The sequence below is a fragment of the Phoenix dactylifera genome, chromosome 15 (assembly GCF_009389715.1).
Source record: "Phoenix dactylifera cultivar Barhee BC4 chromosome 15, palm_55x_up_171113_PBpolish2nd_filt_p, whole genome shotgun sequence".
NCBI lineage: Eukaryota > Viridiplantae > Streptophyta > Magnoliopsida > Arecales > Arecaceae > Phoenix > Phoenix dactylifera.
Window position 1 is genome coordinate 7,539,475 of NC_052406.1, and position 17,312 is coordinate 7,556,786.

At 35.4% G+C, this 17,312-nt stretch overlaps 1 protein-coding gene across 3 annotated transcripts; it reads right to left on the minus strand.

Annotated features, from left to right (window-relative positions):
- Positions 1-534: 534 nt before the first annotated feature.
- Positions 535-11,192, minus strand: LOC103719995. 3 transcript variants are annotated; one of them, XM_008809494.3, is made up of 10 exons: positions 10,960-11,192; positions 10,667-10,833; positions 10,512-10,576; positions 6,568-6,608; positions 6,115-6,203; positions 5,920-6,033; positions 1,876-1,953; positions 1,584-1,649; positions 1,159-1,239; positions 535-986 (listed from the first exon to the last, which is right to left on the minus strand). In XM_008809494.3, exons 1-10 carry the CDS (start codon positions 11,081-11,083, stop codon positions 879-881), a joined length of 933 nt encoding a protein of 310 aa, XP_008807716.1. In that variant the 5' UTR covers positions 11,084-11,192; the 3' UTR covers positions 535-878. The 3 variants fall into 3 exon arrangements, with proteins under 3 accessions (XP_008807716.1, XP_008807717.1, XP_008807715.1); XM_008809495.4 differs by having other exon boundaries at positions 535-982; positions 10,667-10,842; positions 10,960-11,183; XM_008809493.4 differs by having other exon boundaries at positions 10,667-10,842; positions 10,960-11,179.
- Positions 11,193-17,312: the final 6,120 nt, after the last annotated feature.

Consider the following 17,312-nt stretch of genomic DNA (forward strand, 5'->3'; position numbering starts at 1 on the left):
CCAATCTCCTCCTGTCATATGGCATGGAGCCTTTTGTGGTAGCATGGTTGGGCCGATATCAAAAACATTGCAATTCTTTTACCGAGAAAAAAAATGGCAATCATGCATTACAAAGAAAACCTATTCATATGGAAGGAGCAAATTACGAACTAGAAACCAGACCCCAGAGTCCAGACTGGAACTGGAAAGCGAGGTAGCTGAAAGCCTTCCACATTGACTTCACATTGGTGAAGGTGAGGCCCATTTTGATTCATACTTTTGGCGTCTGGCGATGAGAGCCGAAAAGTACCTAATAACATGAACTTGACTGATTGTGCCAAAAAGACTTCAAAAAAATTAACATCCATACTAATCTGGAGGTCTAATAAGAACTCAGAGCTCCCACCGGCCCTTTGCAAATTGGGAATTGAATAATTTTCTTTTGGAATGCAACAAATCATTGAGAAAGAAAACAACCGTGCAATTCGAGCAAAATTAACACCCCATAAGAATTACTCAATGGAGACATTATGGGCATGTTTCTATCACACAGCCTTGATGATATAAATTTAGTTTGCATTTTACCCTTAAGTAAATGGGCAAACAGCTTGTGCATCCAATAATTACATATAAAATACATAGTTTTGCACATATTTATCTCCGTGGTACAAAGAGCAAAGTTATAACAGAACATAACTTGAAAAATCCTGCACTAATCTATGCATATCCACCTAGAATCTTGTTGGTAGAAGCACCATCGACATGAGGCCCGTCCTTATGTTGTACTGCTTTAAGCCTACCGTAGTTTCATGAGGGTTGCCTAACCATACGACTGCCATATCAATATTCTATCATACAAAGATTTCTTATTCGAAAATCACACTTCTACTTTAAAGGTTTTAATTTCCTTGGCAGCCAAGATGGAATCTCCTTGTCTTGATTCTTCCGTTCAATGCAAGCGCTAGGACATCATATTCTTCCACAAACCAGAGCTCTGATACAGCTGCCTGAAAGTAAACTCCTAACAGTAAGCTAAAGTTTAGCAGCCATAAATATGTTTCTGGGGTATGAGAACAAATAAGGACTTGACATATTGGCAATCATATGGTTCAAGCCTACTCGAATAAAAAGGCAAATTTCATTTAAATGTAAAGGAATCTGCTATAGACCAGAAACTACCTCAAAACCACGAATCTTATTGTTAACTTGTGCAACAAGCTCATCAAAGAACTGTAGTGGGTCATATGGTTTCTTCATCTCCTACAGTAAACAGATTTATGTAGTAAGATGATATGCTGAACTGAATAGTAGTCAAAACAGAAATAATATGCATGGAGATAACTTTTAGGAAGTTCAATAACCGCAAAGAATTAACAAATGTGAGAATATAAAATGAAGCAGCTTATGTGGCTCAAGTCAATAACCGCAAAGAATTAACAAATTTGATACCTATCTTTAACATACGTTCAAAATACCTCTCAGACACTATCTTTATCTACAATACCGCAGGACATGTTTTAAGTTAATATTAAACAGTGGTTTTTATATGGAAAACACCCACTAGAACAATTAATTACATTTCTGAGATCTATTTGACATGTTACCTTGATTTGGACTTTCGGGTGTCCTAGAAGTCTCGCAAAGGAAGTGTGAAGCAAAACAGGGTCATACTGCACAAAAAAAAGATAATATCAGAAAAATGGCACATGAAAGCAGAAATAAATCATAGCACATTCCAGTTAACTTGAAGATATCCTACAGATACATATCAGTTTATTATTTGAAAAAACCCACCTAAACAAGACTTGCAGTTTGTATGATGCTTCTTAAATTAATCACATAAAGAGCATAAAGTTATAGATTATTAGAAGGAGAAGAGTGCAAACTTTTTCTTACCAGTTGCTTTTCAGGTGCACGTGGAAGGGCATTCCTTAATTTTGCACGAATCATTGTAGGATCTGAACCAGAGAGGACCTAGTAGATAAAAAAGATCACCAAAATTAGAATATTAATAGCAGGTATATGCAGCTATAATCATGAGAGTTTATGGAGTTTAAATCAAGCAAACGGAATGTCAGAACTGACATTCCAAATGACATTAAACTAAGATAAATAATGTAGCATTCTTGGATTGGCCAAATTTGCTGCCGCTGCCGCTGCTACTGATAATAAAAGCAGCCATGGCAATAATATAATGGCTGTGATAAGTCAGAAATGAATTTTTATACCCAACCATCTAATCTCAATCAAGGTATCGTTTTTAGCAACCAAGTTTGACAAGTTAGGACCCTCACAAAGGACTCAATGGTTTTAAGTATTTTTTCCGCATCTTTTCTCACAACCTCCATCCATGTTACTTTTGAGTCTTTCCCTCCTTTTCTTACAACCTTCAGCACAAATTAAAATACCTTTCCTTACCAATCCCTCTTAGATTTTGACAATACATGTCTATACCATCTAAATTGATGTTCCATCAGTTTGTCCCTAATTTTTCCAACTTTTGTGACTCCTCCAATATACTCATTTATAGTTTTACCATACATCCATCATAACATTCTCAGTTATGTCACACTTAACTCGTTACCTAAAACGAAGATCTACCTCTCACCCGGTTGAACCGCCGGGTTCACTAGTTGCCAACAACTTCTAGTTGAATTATTTTCTTGTAGTCTCGTTACGCAATACGACCTCCTTGGTTCCGTTCTGATCGAGCATCAAAGCGGTTAAATCTAGCTTTCTCACACTCACATACGAGTTGGCCTCCTTTGGAATCATGCTTCAATTAGAGCATGCACATGGGGCATTTTTCTCATCCGATGGTTTGTGGCAGGAGCGCATCCATTTTGCTCTCGATTTGCTCAACATTCCAAGTCATACAACATCGCAGACTTTTATTATTATTATTATTATTATTATTATTATTATTATTATTATTATTATTTATTTTTGTAAAGCTACCCTCTTTAAGTCCCCATGGTATATGCTGATCGTAAGGTACTATAGAGGAACCTCTCTATTTTGTCCAATCAACTCTAATTCTGTAATAAATATCTTTATCTTTCTCTCCAGTATTTTAGAAAATAGATCCCAATAACAAAATCAGACACTTTTGATAAATATGATCACTAAATACAAAGGAGGCACGACTGATTTAAGCTCCTAAGACAAGAACAAAACAACTAGATCTAGCAGCATAGAAAAATAACCATCCCAATTTATTCTTCAAGTATTGCATGAAATGAGTATGTCTAAAGAAAAGGAGACCAGCTGGGTGCTAGATAGTGTAGGTAAGAGGCCCACTTATCGCCAGCCTAAAAATTTAATTCAGTGGAACTCAATTAGTTAATATTATTTAGAGGACATGTCCCAGGTGCACCAGTTCTTTTACTTTTCATAAATAGATGAGATAGAAATTGTGCAGCGTGAAGAAAAAATATAGCAGTCATTCAATGCAAGGTGGAAATAATAGAAAAACTAAACATTCACCTCAAGAAAAACATCAGCCTATATGTGAATCTTGTCTTCCAATCTATTCTTCATTTCTTTCATCTATAATTTTTGAACATTATTCAGTAGTTCTGGACTGCAACCATTGAAACTCTAGCTGAAACTAAAGAAACATTTCATTTTCACTCAGATTAAAAACCAACAAGACTGCTATCTATGTTACATGGACTTGAGTTTGTGTGTCAGGTGCGGATGTGGCTAAGCATCAGATTCTTTTAATGTGAGGACCCGTGCGGGCGTGTGTTTAGTCCCACATCGATTATTCACTGGGTAGATCTTGGGTACTTATACAGGATCAAGGAACCCAAATAATAACTTCCGGCTAGCCATTTTGGGTGAGGTCCTGGGTTGTTACAAATGGTATCAGAGCGGACCCAGCCCATAACCTATGTGGACTAGGGGACACTGCAGCACGGATCCATTGGGGCTGACCACAGGCCAATCGTGGTGTTTGTGATTAGATTTGAATAGATATGAACCCTTAGCCTGACGAGGATGTCAGGGCTTGAACGGAGGGAGTATGTGAGGACCCGTACGGGCGTGTGTTTAGTCCCACATCGGTTATTTGCTGGATATATCTTGGGTACTTATACAGAATCAAAGAACCCAAATAATAACTTCTGGCTAGCCATTTTGGGTGAGGTCCTGGGTTGTTACAAATGGTATCAGAGCGGACCCGGCCCATAACCTATGTGGACTAGGGGACACTGCAGCACGGATCTATTGGAGTTGACCACGGGCTGATCGTGGTGTTTGTGATTAGATTCAAATAGATTTGAACCTTTAGCCCGACGAGGACGTCAGGGCTTGAACGGAGGGAGTATGTGAGGACCCGTGCGGGCGTGTGTTTAGTCCCACATCGGTTATTCGCTGGGTAGATCTTGGATACTTATACAGGATCAAGGAACCCAAATAATAACTTCTGGTTAGCCATTTTGGGTGAGGTCCTGGGTTGTTACATTTAATATCTAAGAATTTCTTCTTATAGAGCCAAGTCCAAGTATTGTACCAATATTTGCAAATAAGTTTCAGGTTTGTGTACCATGGGATGGACTGAAGGGACTGGGTAAAAAAAGATTGCTATATTTTAAACTTGTGTTGGAAAAGATCCATCCTAGGATTGACAAAAATAAATCAGGCTTAAGATAAGATGAAAAAAGCAAAATCGGACTAGATGGAATACCAACTATAGTATGGACAAACTGCACAGACTAACACTTGACTTGCAAATTGTGTAGTTTTAATAAGATGATGAAGCACAAGGTCATGATAGACATCTTGAAAACACAATATTACCCCTTAGACGAGCAATGGTGGTATTTGAACAACACCAATCAACATGAAATCAAATTACAAAGTCACATCATGAGCTATAGACAATAGTACTGTGAGGACCCGTGCGGGCATGTGTTTAGTCCCACATCGGTTATTCGCTGGATAGATCTTGGGTATTTATACAGGATCAAGGAACCCAAATAGTAACTTCCGGCTAGCCATTTTGGGTGAGGTCCTGGGTTGTTACAAATGGTATCAGAGCGGACCCGGCCCATAATCTATGTGGACTAGAGGACACTGCAGCACAGATCCACTGGGGCTAACCATGAGCCGATCGTGGTGTTTGTGATTAGATTTGAATGGATTTGAACCCTTAGCCTGACGAGGACGTCAGGACTTGAACGGGGGGAGTATGTGAGGACCCGTGCGGGCGTGTGTTTAGTCCCACATCGGTTATTCGCTGGGTAGATCTTGGATATTTATACAGAATCAAGAAACCCAAATAGTAACTTTCGGCTAGCCATTTTGGGTGAGGTCCTGGGTTGTTACAAGTACATGAAGACTATTTGTGATTTAAAAAGATTTCGCACGGCCAATATGGCTACATACCAAGAAGGTTAAGCATTGAGTCAATTCTCTTAAGAACAGATAAATAAATAAATCATGAGAGGAAGAGCCTAGCTATAGTCATAGCGATAAAAAATGAACCTTGCCGAATCCTTGAGGTATTTGAATTGTTATTTGTCATTCATCCTAGTTAAGAATTACACATGTTATATCTCAACCTGAGTAAAGAGCTGAGATAGCTTACTGGGTGGTCAAGACTTGTGTATAGACTACTAAAAAGGTGAGGAAATTTATTGGTTTGCCTTTTGTATTTGATATAGATGCCAAGACTAGTAGAGGCCCTGCAGTGAATGTTCATCATGGATAATATATTATTAGTTGATGAAACTAGCAAAGGCGTGATTGAACAGAATATCTACATACATGAGAACTATAGGTAATAGTAACTGCATACATATTTTATCATTGTTGCATGGATTTCTGACCTTCTGCATATATAAAAAGAACTACCGCTTAAAAAATCTGGCCGATATTGCATCTTACAACATATCTAGGAAGACTAATGCAAAAGAACAAGTTCAGCGGTCATACCTGCCAACATCCTAGAAGCACACCAGTTGACGTCAGCACCACTCTATCCAAGACAATCTTCAGGGGGCAAAGAACGTCTGCAACGCCTTTAATAGCACTTGCTTCAGCTTCAATCTCAATAAACAGGATGGACCACATTAGTACAAGAAAATCTAATCTAGGGGTAAAAATAAAAACTGACAGGATTTTCTATACCTCATTTTCAGTTGCAATAACAGGTGTTAGATGATGGGAGGCATGGAACATACTGAAGTGATATAGACTTGCATTTTGAAACCAGATGACTAAACATAACAACAGAAAATTCATCAATAAAATGATGATAGAAATTCCAAGGGGCACAAAAGCATTAAATGAGAATTATGAGAAGAAAATCAGATGCTCATATACAGATTGTAAAACTCAAGCTGCTAGCAGTTTATAATTTTAGAGGGTATGACACAGGGAGGGGAACTTAGGAGGAAACTAATAAAAACATACATACATCAAGGAAATTGAAAATTCAGCCTCCAAAAGGCCTAAGTAATTATTTTTAAGACAGTGACAAAAGGTAAAAGAGTTGAATGTGTCTCTAAGCTAATATTCTTGAACTATCTGTAAGAATTACAGAATGAAAGTAAAGAGAACAAGTAAAACCAAAGGCATTACCTCCATCAAAATAGGGAAGAAAGATCTCTCTGACAGCGTCTCTGTAGCAATCATAAAAAAAAACATGTATGTGTAACCCAAGAATCTTTGATAAACAAATATAATGAATAAATGATAAAAAAAGTTAGTGATGATCAAAATTTCTATATGCAGGATCATACAATTATTTTCTCTATTTAGTATTCGAACTGATATTCTCTTCAGAGCTCAAAGACCTGTCACAACAAGTTCTCACCGAGAAACCAAGCAAATAGAGAATTTTTAAAGCATACAATGTCAAACAGATAACAACATTGAATAAAGTCATCATATGCAGAAAGTTTAAATGAGAATGGTTGATAGAACAGCAAATTAGTTGTATTAAATTAGATTCATTTTAGACCAATATATAACGAATGAATTGATTCCTCCAAATGCTACTAATTGCTCTGAAACCGTTGCCTTGTTGCTAGTATGTAATCTATAATGTAACTTTAAATATATTCAACATATTTGTGTTTACCAAACACTACCAAATTAGAGTGAGAAATGCCTTTGTTGCATGTGAAGTTATAAGAATGGTGTGTGTGTGGATGTGGGCATGTGTGTAACCTGCGGGGGAGAATCTGACAATGTTAGACTTTAGGAGAGAAGTCTATAGCCTGAAAATATCACATGCCCAACACAATAAAGAATCATTACAAGTATTTGTTTTTTGCAGCATTGTTAGTAACACTTTGTGATTGTAAGGTGCAGTATGATATCTACCTGGATAAATAGTTGACAAATTGGAAGCTAGGCATGAGAAGTGATATGTGACATGGAAGCAGAAAAGGGATAAATTAAAATGCCCTTAATGCAGAATTGAAAAATGCAACACAAAATGCATTAAGATCCACCATTAACCACTTGAATTGTATGCTCTTGTTTTCACAAGGTTAATCACATATCCTGTAAGTTGCCCTTTGTGGTTTGCAGGATAGGAAATTAGGTCAGATGTAGTTTCCTAAGAAATCTAGATAATTGTGCCTACAAGTAGTAATGTGATAATGGTAGTGAGAGCTGAGCAATCAGAAACACAGATCTTGAAAACAGTTCGCACATTTGGGAGATTACAGAGTATTGCCCTGAATTAAGCTCCAGGCAACTTAAAAAAAAAAAATCATCAAAACGTTAATTGAGACCACTATGAAATATGCAAAGTGGTCCATCATGAAATGTGAATATATTTAGTTGATGCATTACAGAAAAGTTCCTCAAAACTTTCCATTAATTTGAATGTTAATAGATGCCAGCATAAGAGGTGCTCCACCATAAAAAGAGGAAGAGGCAAAGGCAGAGGGGAAGAAAGTAGTACAGAAGGATAATACTGAGTTGAATCCACCCTAAATTCAAAATAAACATTAACTGAATTTTCATAATAATTCTTCATTTTCTTTTATTCCCCTAATACTGTAATACATGGCTCTATATGGAAACTAGATGAGTCTGCATACCAGTTTATATTAGCGCAATACAACCTTCTAAATGACACATGAGTAACTGGTTTTACAAACTATGACATGATATTTCCATCTGCATGAAAGAAAGAGAATAAGAGCGAAAATCAAAATAGAAAAAGAATGGAACATAGGGAATCCAAACCACCAATATTATTGCACTAATTTGTCTCAAAACAAAGACATGCACAGGAAGAGAGAGGCAATTCAACTTTACCATTCAATTTTGCTTATGCATTAGAATGTAATCAGTTTTATATTAGTTTTCTGAATATACCCTTGAGTAAAGGATAAAACCAAATTTTAAAATAGCAACCACTATAGCTTTTTAGGTCTCTCATTATAATATATTTTTAATTTTATAGTTATAGTTCCATATTAGTTTGTTTTATTTTTTTGGTTTCTTTTAGCATTTATTACATACATCACATTTTGCCCTTTTAATTAATTTAGTTTATTATATATATTTCTATTTTTATATTTTCTGTATCACCAGTTGATCTAGTATTATATTTTAAATTTATTTTTTATATATTTTGTTTTCTAATTCTTTTTGTTTGTATTTATTCTTGCAAATAGATATATAGCTTATGTTCTTTTATGTTACATATAGTTTGATGATTTGATTTCTAAATTTTTCTCCAATGTGCATTTCACATGCCCATTTGCTATTATATACATAGAGTTGACTTCTAAATAAAAAAGTAAATCATTATTTTTTACTTTACACCATAAATGATGCTACTTCGTTCATACCAAATATATCATTTATTCTTATTTATATTATAAATAATACTGATTAGATTATATCGGTAATATCATTCATTCCCATTCTTATGGAAATGATTGTTCTCCTTATTTAATACTTGAATCATAATTCCTTTATTTAAGGGAGTGGAGATTCCAAAAGGAATGTGATTCCATTGTTGCACAAGCCATAATTGGAATGAGGTCAAAATTGGAATCCCAATTCCATTCTAGTCCCCATAGCGCGAACCATATATAGTTCAAGAGACACATGCATGAATCATAATTAATGAAGCCTAGAAACTCTAAAATCACGTACATGAACCATTTGGTTATATTCTCAAAAATCCATATTTCTCTATTAAAGCACCAAAGACAACCATCATTCGATTTCATCATCAACTAGCATATAACCATTGTGCGAGATGCAGTTTTTTCTTCTTTTTTCAATTATTCTTAAAATGCAATATAAAATAGACAATAGAAACTGAATAGAATATAATAGATATAAGAGCCTAATTATTTTCTAAAATAAATCTTTGATATTAATAGTATGATATGCTATCACTTTACAAAAAAAGTGTATATGTTTATCGATCGACATAGAAAAATAATATACTATTGTAAAATAATAAGATCACAATCCAATTTGCATATAGTAAGAAACCAGAAAAGGTATTGCATCTAAGAGATATTACATACAATATAGTAGAGTCATTGGTTGTTGTACTTTCACTTTCAAATAAGATCATGATCATAAAAATGCAACAGAAATGAATTAAATAGTAGTGTAATCCAATGACCAAGGAAAAATGTTTTTCATTAATATCAACATACGTTAAGCAAATAAGGTTATTAATAATATCATTAACTTTTTTCATTAATTTATTAGTACTAATAAAAATTATTTATTAAATAAGATTTAACAGGCTAATAAACGACTTATGATCCTAACTCTATAAACAGCAATATTAATACGTTCATCCATGCAGCGAATGGAGAGCACTGCACAAGCAGAGCCTCTTTTTTTTTTTTTGTGTGTGTGTGTGTGTGTTTTAGATTCTAGCAAAATGCCAGTTATCCAATGAAGGTTGTGAAAAGTTGGAAGATTGTATTAGTCCTTTTAGAACACAACAAATCCTAAAAAGCACTAACGACCAAAGAACTCGAGGACAAGTTTCATGTAACAAAAGTCTATGAAGCAAGTAACCAATCATTTTATATGAGTCAATTTTGATGAGTCCATATACCTAGCCCATATCTTACCCTAAGTGAAGAAGTCAAAGTCTAGTTAGTATTTATTAGATAGTTAATACTTGGTGGTTAAACTATAAATACTTGTTCTGATTGATGAATGTAATTTTAGAGTTTCTAGTCTTCATTAATGATGGTTTATAACATGTACCTATTGGAGTGTATAAATGTAATTGTTACTTGTCTTTTTTTAAAAAAGTTGTGATATATTACTGCAAAGGGATATCAACTACCATTCCGTATCTCTACAAAGGCATGTTCATGGAAAGAAATACAATGGAGAACTGATATGAAATTTGAGTGTGCCTTTTTAAATCTAACGGTGGATTCCAGTCTCCTCTGTCTCTTGTGGTAAAGCCCCTACAGTGCAACCGACTTCACTAGATCTAACCTTTCCTCCAGTGCTAAATAGTTTTCCACTAAACAAAATTAGCATTAGCTTAAATGATCAAAAGAATTACGTACGAGATAGGCGTCGAAAATTCCCTACTCAGGTAAAGCACATTTGCTCGAACTGGAGGATTAGCAGCCTAATGTCAAAGAAATATAGAAAGAAACATCAGAGTCAATAGAAAACATAGATATAAAAAACGTAATCTTTAAACAACAGGGTAATCTACCTTAAGTACCGGAGTGACTGCGCCATCCTTCAGAACAAAAATATCAGAAAGAGCTAGACTCTGCGAAGTCTCTCCGCCTTTAAGGAAGGTCGCGCCGTTCTCATCCAAATCCCGCGCCATCTTATCGTACAAACGCGAACGCCGATCCGCGATCGACGCAGGGGATTCTGATCCACCTCCCCAGATCACCAAATCAGCTCAAATTAATCGAATCAACCAAAATCCAAAGAAGTAAAAAAAAAATGACGAGAATCTTGGAGCGGAAGTCTGGGGATTTATTGGGAAAAAATTACCGGAATTGGGCAAGGAGGAGTTTTCCATGGCAACTCGGAACGTGAGATAGAAGAGGAAGGCGGAGGAGATCCAGATCAAGGTGGCCTGCTTTGATGGTACGTAGTTGCTTCGAACCCTAGCCATGGATCTCCTCCGCTTTATCTTCCACAAGCCTAATATTACCTTGGGAGTTGGGACTGAGAGCGTGAAGACCGTCGAGGTCACATCCTTGACTTATCCGATAACAGCGCCAGGGTCGGCGATGAAGGCAAAACTTTTTAATTTACTTTTCTAATAAACTTCCTTTTTAATAGCAGAGAGCTTTTTTTTTTTTTGGAAGGAGGATTGAAAAAGATTATACCATACTACTAAAAATATACCCATAAATCAGAAAATAAAATATTTATAAATAAAGACGGTAACCCAGTAGAATCCCATAACTTTTATAATAACAAAAAGTCTTTAGTCATGTAAACATTATAAAAAGTATATTTACTTTGATATCTATCACCAATATATTTTAAAAATTATCGGTGTTTTCCAGCTGAACCCACATTTCTTTTGCTATTTTGCTTTAATAGTCGCTCTTCTTAAGCATATTTATTTTTTAAAATTTATCTAATGCTAGCTATCAATTTTTTAAAAATTAACTTTTATTTTTCTAATTTTTCTTTCTATGTTATATATAAAAGCATAACTATGAACTTTTCATAAGAGATTAAAATCTTTGGATCTTATTGGTTCTCAGTTTCTATTGAAGCACGATGAATACCCTTCCTTGACCAGGACTCTATGTCCTCATGGATTAGATCAACTTAAATATATCTTATACTTTCATTTTACATGATTTTATGGACGACATGGTTTTTATTTTAGATTTCTTTTTACCATGGACAAGTTATAAAAAAAAACAGCTTTTGTATTTTACAATTTGTTTTTTCTAATCACTTGTATAAGTAATTATATTTCAAAATATATAAATTTTTGTTTATCTTCTCATCCGAAACATGCCACCACGTGCATACTTACTAGTTCTATGTGTGTAGATTTGGATCATAATGAAATCTCATCATGTTAATTAACGGTGATTGCATTAGTATTGCAACCATATGAAAAATTATGTGACACATTGTTCATAAAAATAGAAAAGATGATGATAAATCATGTCATAGTAATTATCCATCAAATGTATATTTCAATGGTATGGATTTGATATAATGGGACCATATACATCAATAGAAATAAACATGTGGATCATCTATACCACGAGCTAGCATGTAAAGGTTTAGTTACACTAGTCTATCTAATATAGAGTGCCAATAAGCTTAGTTAATAAAGTCAATGGTTGTTGATACCAATGTTTTGGGTTTGAACATTGACCCCACTCAATTTGGTCCAAAGTCCCATCATACTTCTCAAAAAAAAAAAAAAGGAAAAAAATTCAGTACAATAGCCTATATAATTTCAACATGCCCATATAATGGAAAGCTACAATACTCATGCATAAATATAAAAATTGATGGTGGATAAAAATGTGCTTACAATCGCCCATCCAATAACTTTATTAGGTTAGATATATCCCACGTGATCGAATCAAAGCCATCCATAAATTCAATCACAAACATCAAATGTGATAAATGGTAGTTAAATTATAACAACCAAGAACCTTATCCAAAAATTGTTAGTGTGCTGGTACAAGCTTTCACATACTCTCTCAATTTAAACTCCAGCATCCATGCCAAACTAGAGATCCAATCTTATTATATCCCGTCACAAATATTACAAACAGCCCATGATTAGCCCTAGAATGGCCTATTTGTGATAATTCAGATCTCATCCAAAAAATATTAGCTGGAGTTTTATTCAAATTCTTTGGCCCTATATAAATATCCAAAATATTCTCAATGCAAAATTGATATAGGACTAAACACATGTGAGCTATTCTATTACAGATATGAAAATATTTATATTCCTTTTAGTGCTAAAGCTATCAATTTGAAAGATTTCCCCAAAAAAAATAACTTAGGCACTAGTCTCTCTCTTTGTGCTGCCTGTTATGTTGGTTTTGTTTAGAGGCTCAGTTTGTCAAATACTGGACTCGCATGTCCCTACGACTCCATGCCTCCAAAAACTTTCCTACTGAACTGAGAGATTAGCTCGTCTACATGAGCTGTTGGCCTGGGTTGCATACTCGTTTGATTATTAAAACAGGCGGTGCCTCTCCTTGACATCTTATCCACCCATTTGTGGTGTCATGCGTGGGCACTTAGAACAGCACGCCTGAAGCGGTGAAGGAGAGTTCAGGCTAGGTAGCTTGATTGCTCCCATGGAAATTATTATGTCCATCTCTATGTGTCTAAATTTGCAGCTCCACGCAGACGGATGGGGTATGTCAATGGACTGGACGTAGCTTTTTCATGCGAGGAATGTTGGGAGGGGAAAAGCTAGCTGATTAGATCTCAAGACATATATTAAGAACTGGATTGGTGAATATATGTACAATCTCATGAGAACACATAAGGTCAGCACGTTTACTTTTGGTGGCGACTCTGCTCACCAGTCTTTTCTTTTTCTCCCTTTTTTTTCTCAAAATTTCTTCCTCTCTTTTCATTAGGTGGCTCATGTCATAAGCTGTAGGTTTCTGGCAATCGAGTTTTTGGAGAGAAACTGGAGAAATATAGGCTTATGTATATAGCTTATCAATTGCAGTTAGAGGCCAAAAGGAAAAGCAGTATTTTTTTTTTTTTTTGGACCAAGGTAAGCAAGTTATTAAACTATCAAAAATATTAGTTATTTTGCAACTGCTTCGATAATCAAACGGTCAGATAAAGGATTTTAATTACCAATTTAACAAACTATCCTATTCAAATATAACATGGTACACTCCCATCATCAAATCTCCAGTGAAATTGTTCCAAATATATTGTGGTTGTCACGATCCTAATGCTAGTTCCATGCTTGGATGGAAAAGATGGGTGTTAAATCGCTGACAACTTGTTGCACAAAGCTTATCAAGCAACTAAACGAAATTAAATAGTGCGTAGCCATTGATTGGTGAGTGAGGATTTATGATAGTTTTTGATTGATGAACGGGAGTTTATGAAACCAGCCCCAGGTACGTAGTTGGGGAAAGGCTTGACGGCTATAGTTATGGTTACGTGTTTGTGAACTGCTTATTGCTAAATGCTTCCTTTAAGTGAGTCTGTCTCTTCACTGAATAACCTTAATCACATAAATATAAAACATTCTAAAACTTGGTTTTCTTTCTTGCTCTTCATCTGAGCACCAGCATGCATAGTCCCACCATCTTCACTCTTCTCAGGCATTTTCTTTTTTATTTTTTTTCGCTAGGCAAGATGAGTTATATATACCTCAATTTATTGTTCCGAGAAACATGGTTGCTAGGAGAATAAGTGTATTATGAGACAAGGATTCCCCTCCCTTTTCCTGAAAGAAGAAGAAGAAACTAAACACCAACTCGAAACAAACTAAAATGAAGGAGATGATCAAAACAAGGATGGACTCGATTCGGGTGGAGGCTGTCAGAAGCCCTATACCAACATGATGGTTTTCCTAAAAAAAAAGAAAAGAAAAGAAAAGTAATGAAAGAAAGGAAGGAGAGAATCCTTCTTAGCCTCTTAGCTACATAGAAAGCCATAGTCGAGAATCTCCAGTAGGTTTTCTTTTCTTTATGTTAATTAGAAGGCCATTTAATCAAGAGCTTCATCAAGAAAGTCATTCTCAATAAATATTTCAAGTTGCACCCATTTTTAGAATATCAAAGTTGACGGAATGGGCATTGGCTTCATGTAAATGGATGATCCGAAAAATCAAAAAGTGCACGAGGAAGCATGGGAGTCATGGCCAACGCAAGAGAATTCAGTCAGCTTCTTCAGTGGTGACTCAAATATTGAAATCGATCAGATTTAGGATTTCTAGAGCATCTCAATTTTCTAGTCAAACACGTCAACTGTTGTTTCTAGGGGCTTGGGCTAGAGAAATAGATGCCCGCTGGAGGCCTGTGATTACTCATTTTGAAGTAGACTTCCAGTTCCACAAGTTTTGAGCTCTAGCTAATTGTCATTTAATTTTCAAATTTGAGCTTAAATGTGTAGAATGAGAATCAAGTAAAATTTGAGCTAATTATTAGATTTATAGGAAAGGTTTTTATTGTTTTTTGGGTTACGTTAAGGACATTAAATGGTATAGTTTTGACACAACTGTTTGACGAATGCTAGGACATGAGTCTGTTTTTATAGCTTTTTATACATTGAAGAAATCATACAAGCAAACTAATCATGTATTCTCTTTAATTGACTTGTAAGTAAAATTTATTTATCGTGAAATATAAAATCCACAACATGCGACGGTTCCTTGCGTTTTGCGAACAAGATTATTTTGTTCATATATATTTCTTGCTTTGGTGCATGATGCATTAGCATTTGGGCTGAGTTATTTTGTGCTTGTGGGCACAAGAGAAAGCAACACAGAGAGAGACGCTTATCAAAAAGGAGTTATTTTGTTTAGGAAAAATAGTGTCCATGACTCACTACTAAGTATAGAGATTAAAAACTTCAGAATCCCAATTCAAAGCAACTTCTTGGACAATGATATGAAGCTTCAAACTTTTCTTTTAAGAAAACAAAAAATAATGAATCATTGATCACAATAATTTGTTCTATACTACAATATGGGCACGTCAAGATCGATGTTGACATGGTCTCTATCTAAGAAGGATTCCTCTACCGCTATGCCGGGGGAGCAAACAAATTTTGCCTAAGTCAAGTTAAACCAGCGAAGATGAGTACTGGATAAGCATCTCAAATATAATAATTAAGGCACTGCCAAGTGAGCATTAAAGACTTGTATTGGTTGCAGGTGCTTTCAAGATTAGTCTCTCTTGGAGGACAATATTCTTCAAAATTTAATTCTGGAACAACATTTTTATAATTTATATTGTCTCCTTTGGTGAGCAGTGATTTACATGGGTTTCATAACCCCAATATAGTAGTTTCCATCATGATCCCATCAAACATAAATAATACTGTCATCGCCCGGGAGAGGCTGTAAAGAATTACAGCCACAACCGAAGAAAGCTCCAAAGATTGAAATGATGGGAGAGATTAATTATGAGACGAAAACTAGAAATAAAATTAGAAATGAAAACAAGAAACAAAAGTTTGAAATGGAAACTTTCTTTTAAAAAGAAAATCTGACGATCATGTAAACCAGAAATAAAACTTTTGCAGAAAAGGTATGATAAGCAATACAAGCATCCCATAAAAAAGTAATATACGGTTCACAGTAAAATGATTGCATGTTAGGGATTTCATGAACATGCATAAAGAGTCGCATCAAAAAAAATAAAAAGAACAGGCATAGAGCGACAAATGCCAGGACCTTCAGAAATTATTCATCTTGGGATGCAAATGTATTCCTCTAATGAAATAAATAGTTATTATAAATATCTAAAGAAAAACCAGCACAAAATTAGTCACAAGTAGTCTACAGTACCTGTTTATCCAACAACCCAAGTATATTATAATTCTAATATCTACAGTATATTTCATCTGAAAAAAAAAACTAGTGTTATCCCTACAAAACTAACAACAAAATTAAGCAATGTGCTAGCTCCTAGAAGTAATGGTACGGGGGTGCCTAAAGATACTTCCAGTTGAAACTTCACTGAACTCTCTCTCCCCCCGGTGGTTGTAACTCCTGAAGAGGTTTTTTTTTTTTTCTTCTCATTGTTGGGAGAGGGAGTGTCAAGTCCCCTTACTTGTTTGTTTAGCGAAGAGCTTAAAAGAAGGACCAAAAGGATCAAACCATACATGTGGTTGGGGTTACTCGAGTATCCCATCATCTCGACAAGTGACAGCTCTAACATGGAACAAAACAACCGACAGCACCACCATGGTATTATACCCATTTGGCCTTTTTTCCATGCCCTCTCGTTACATTCAGCTTTCACACCCTGGAAGGAGTGAGCCCACAACACCAGCACACACATCCGAATAAACAAGGCAACCTTTGAGCTAAGAACTACTCTCCCACCACCCCAAATGCTATTTTTATGACAATTAAAAGACTCAATCTAGTAGGTATGAGTATTAACAGGTGAGAAATATAAACAAAAGAGTTTCTGATATGTTTTACCTATAAAAAAAAGACACCTGGAACTATAAAAACCGATTCCAGGACCAGGAAATCATTGATCAGATGACCCTGTGGCGTTAAAATTTTAAGTTCGCTCACTGTTGAAACCGATGGATCTTGTGGTCTTCATTGGCTAGGAACTTCAGGATCCTTCTCTTTTGTGTACTGTCATCGCTCGCAGCTGTTCTCCATCTCTATATCTACTGTTGACCTGAAT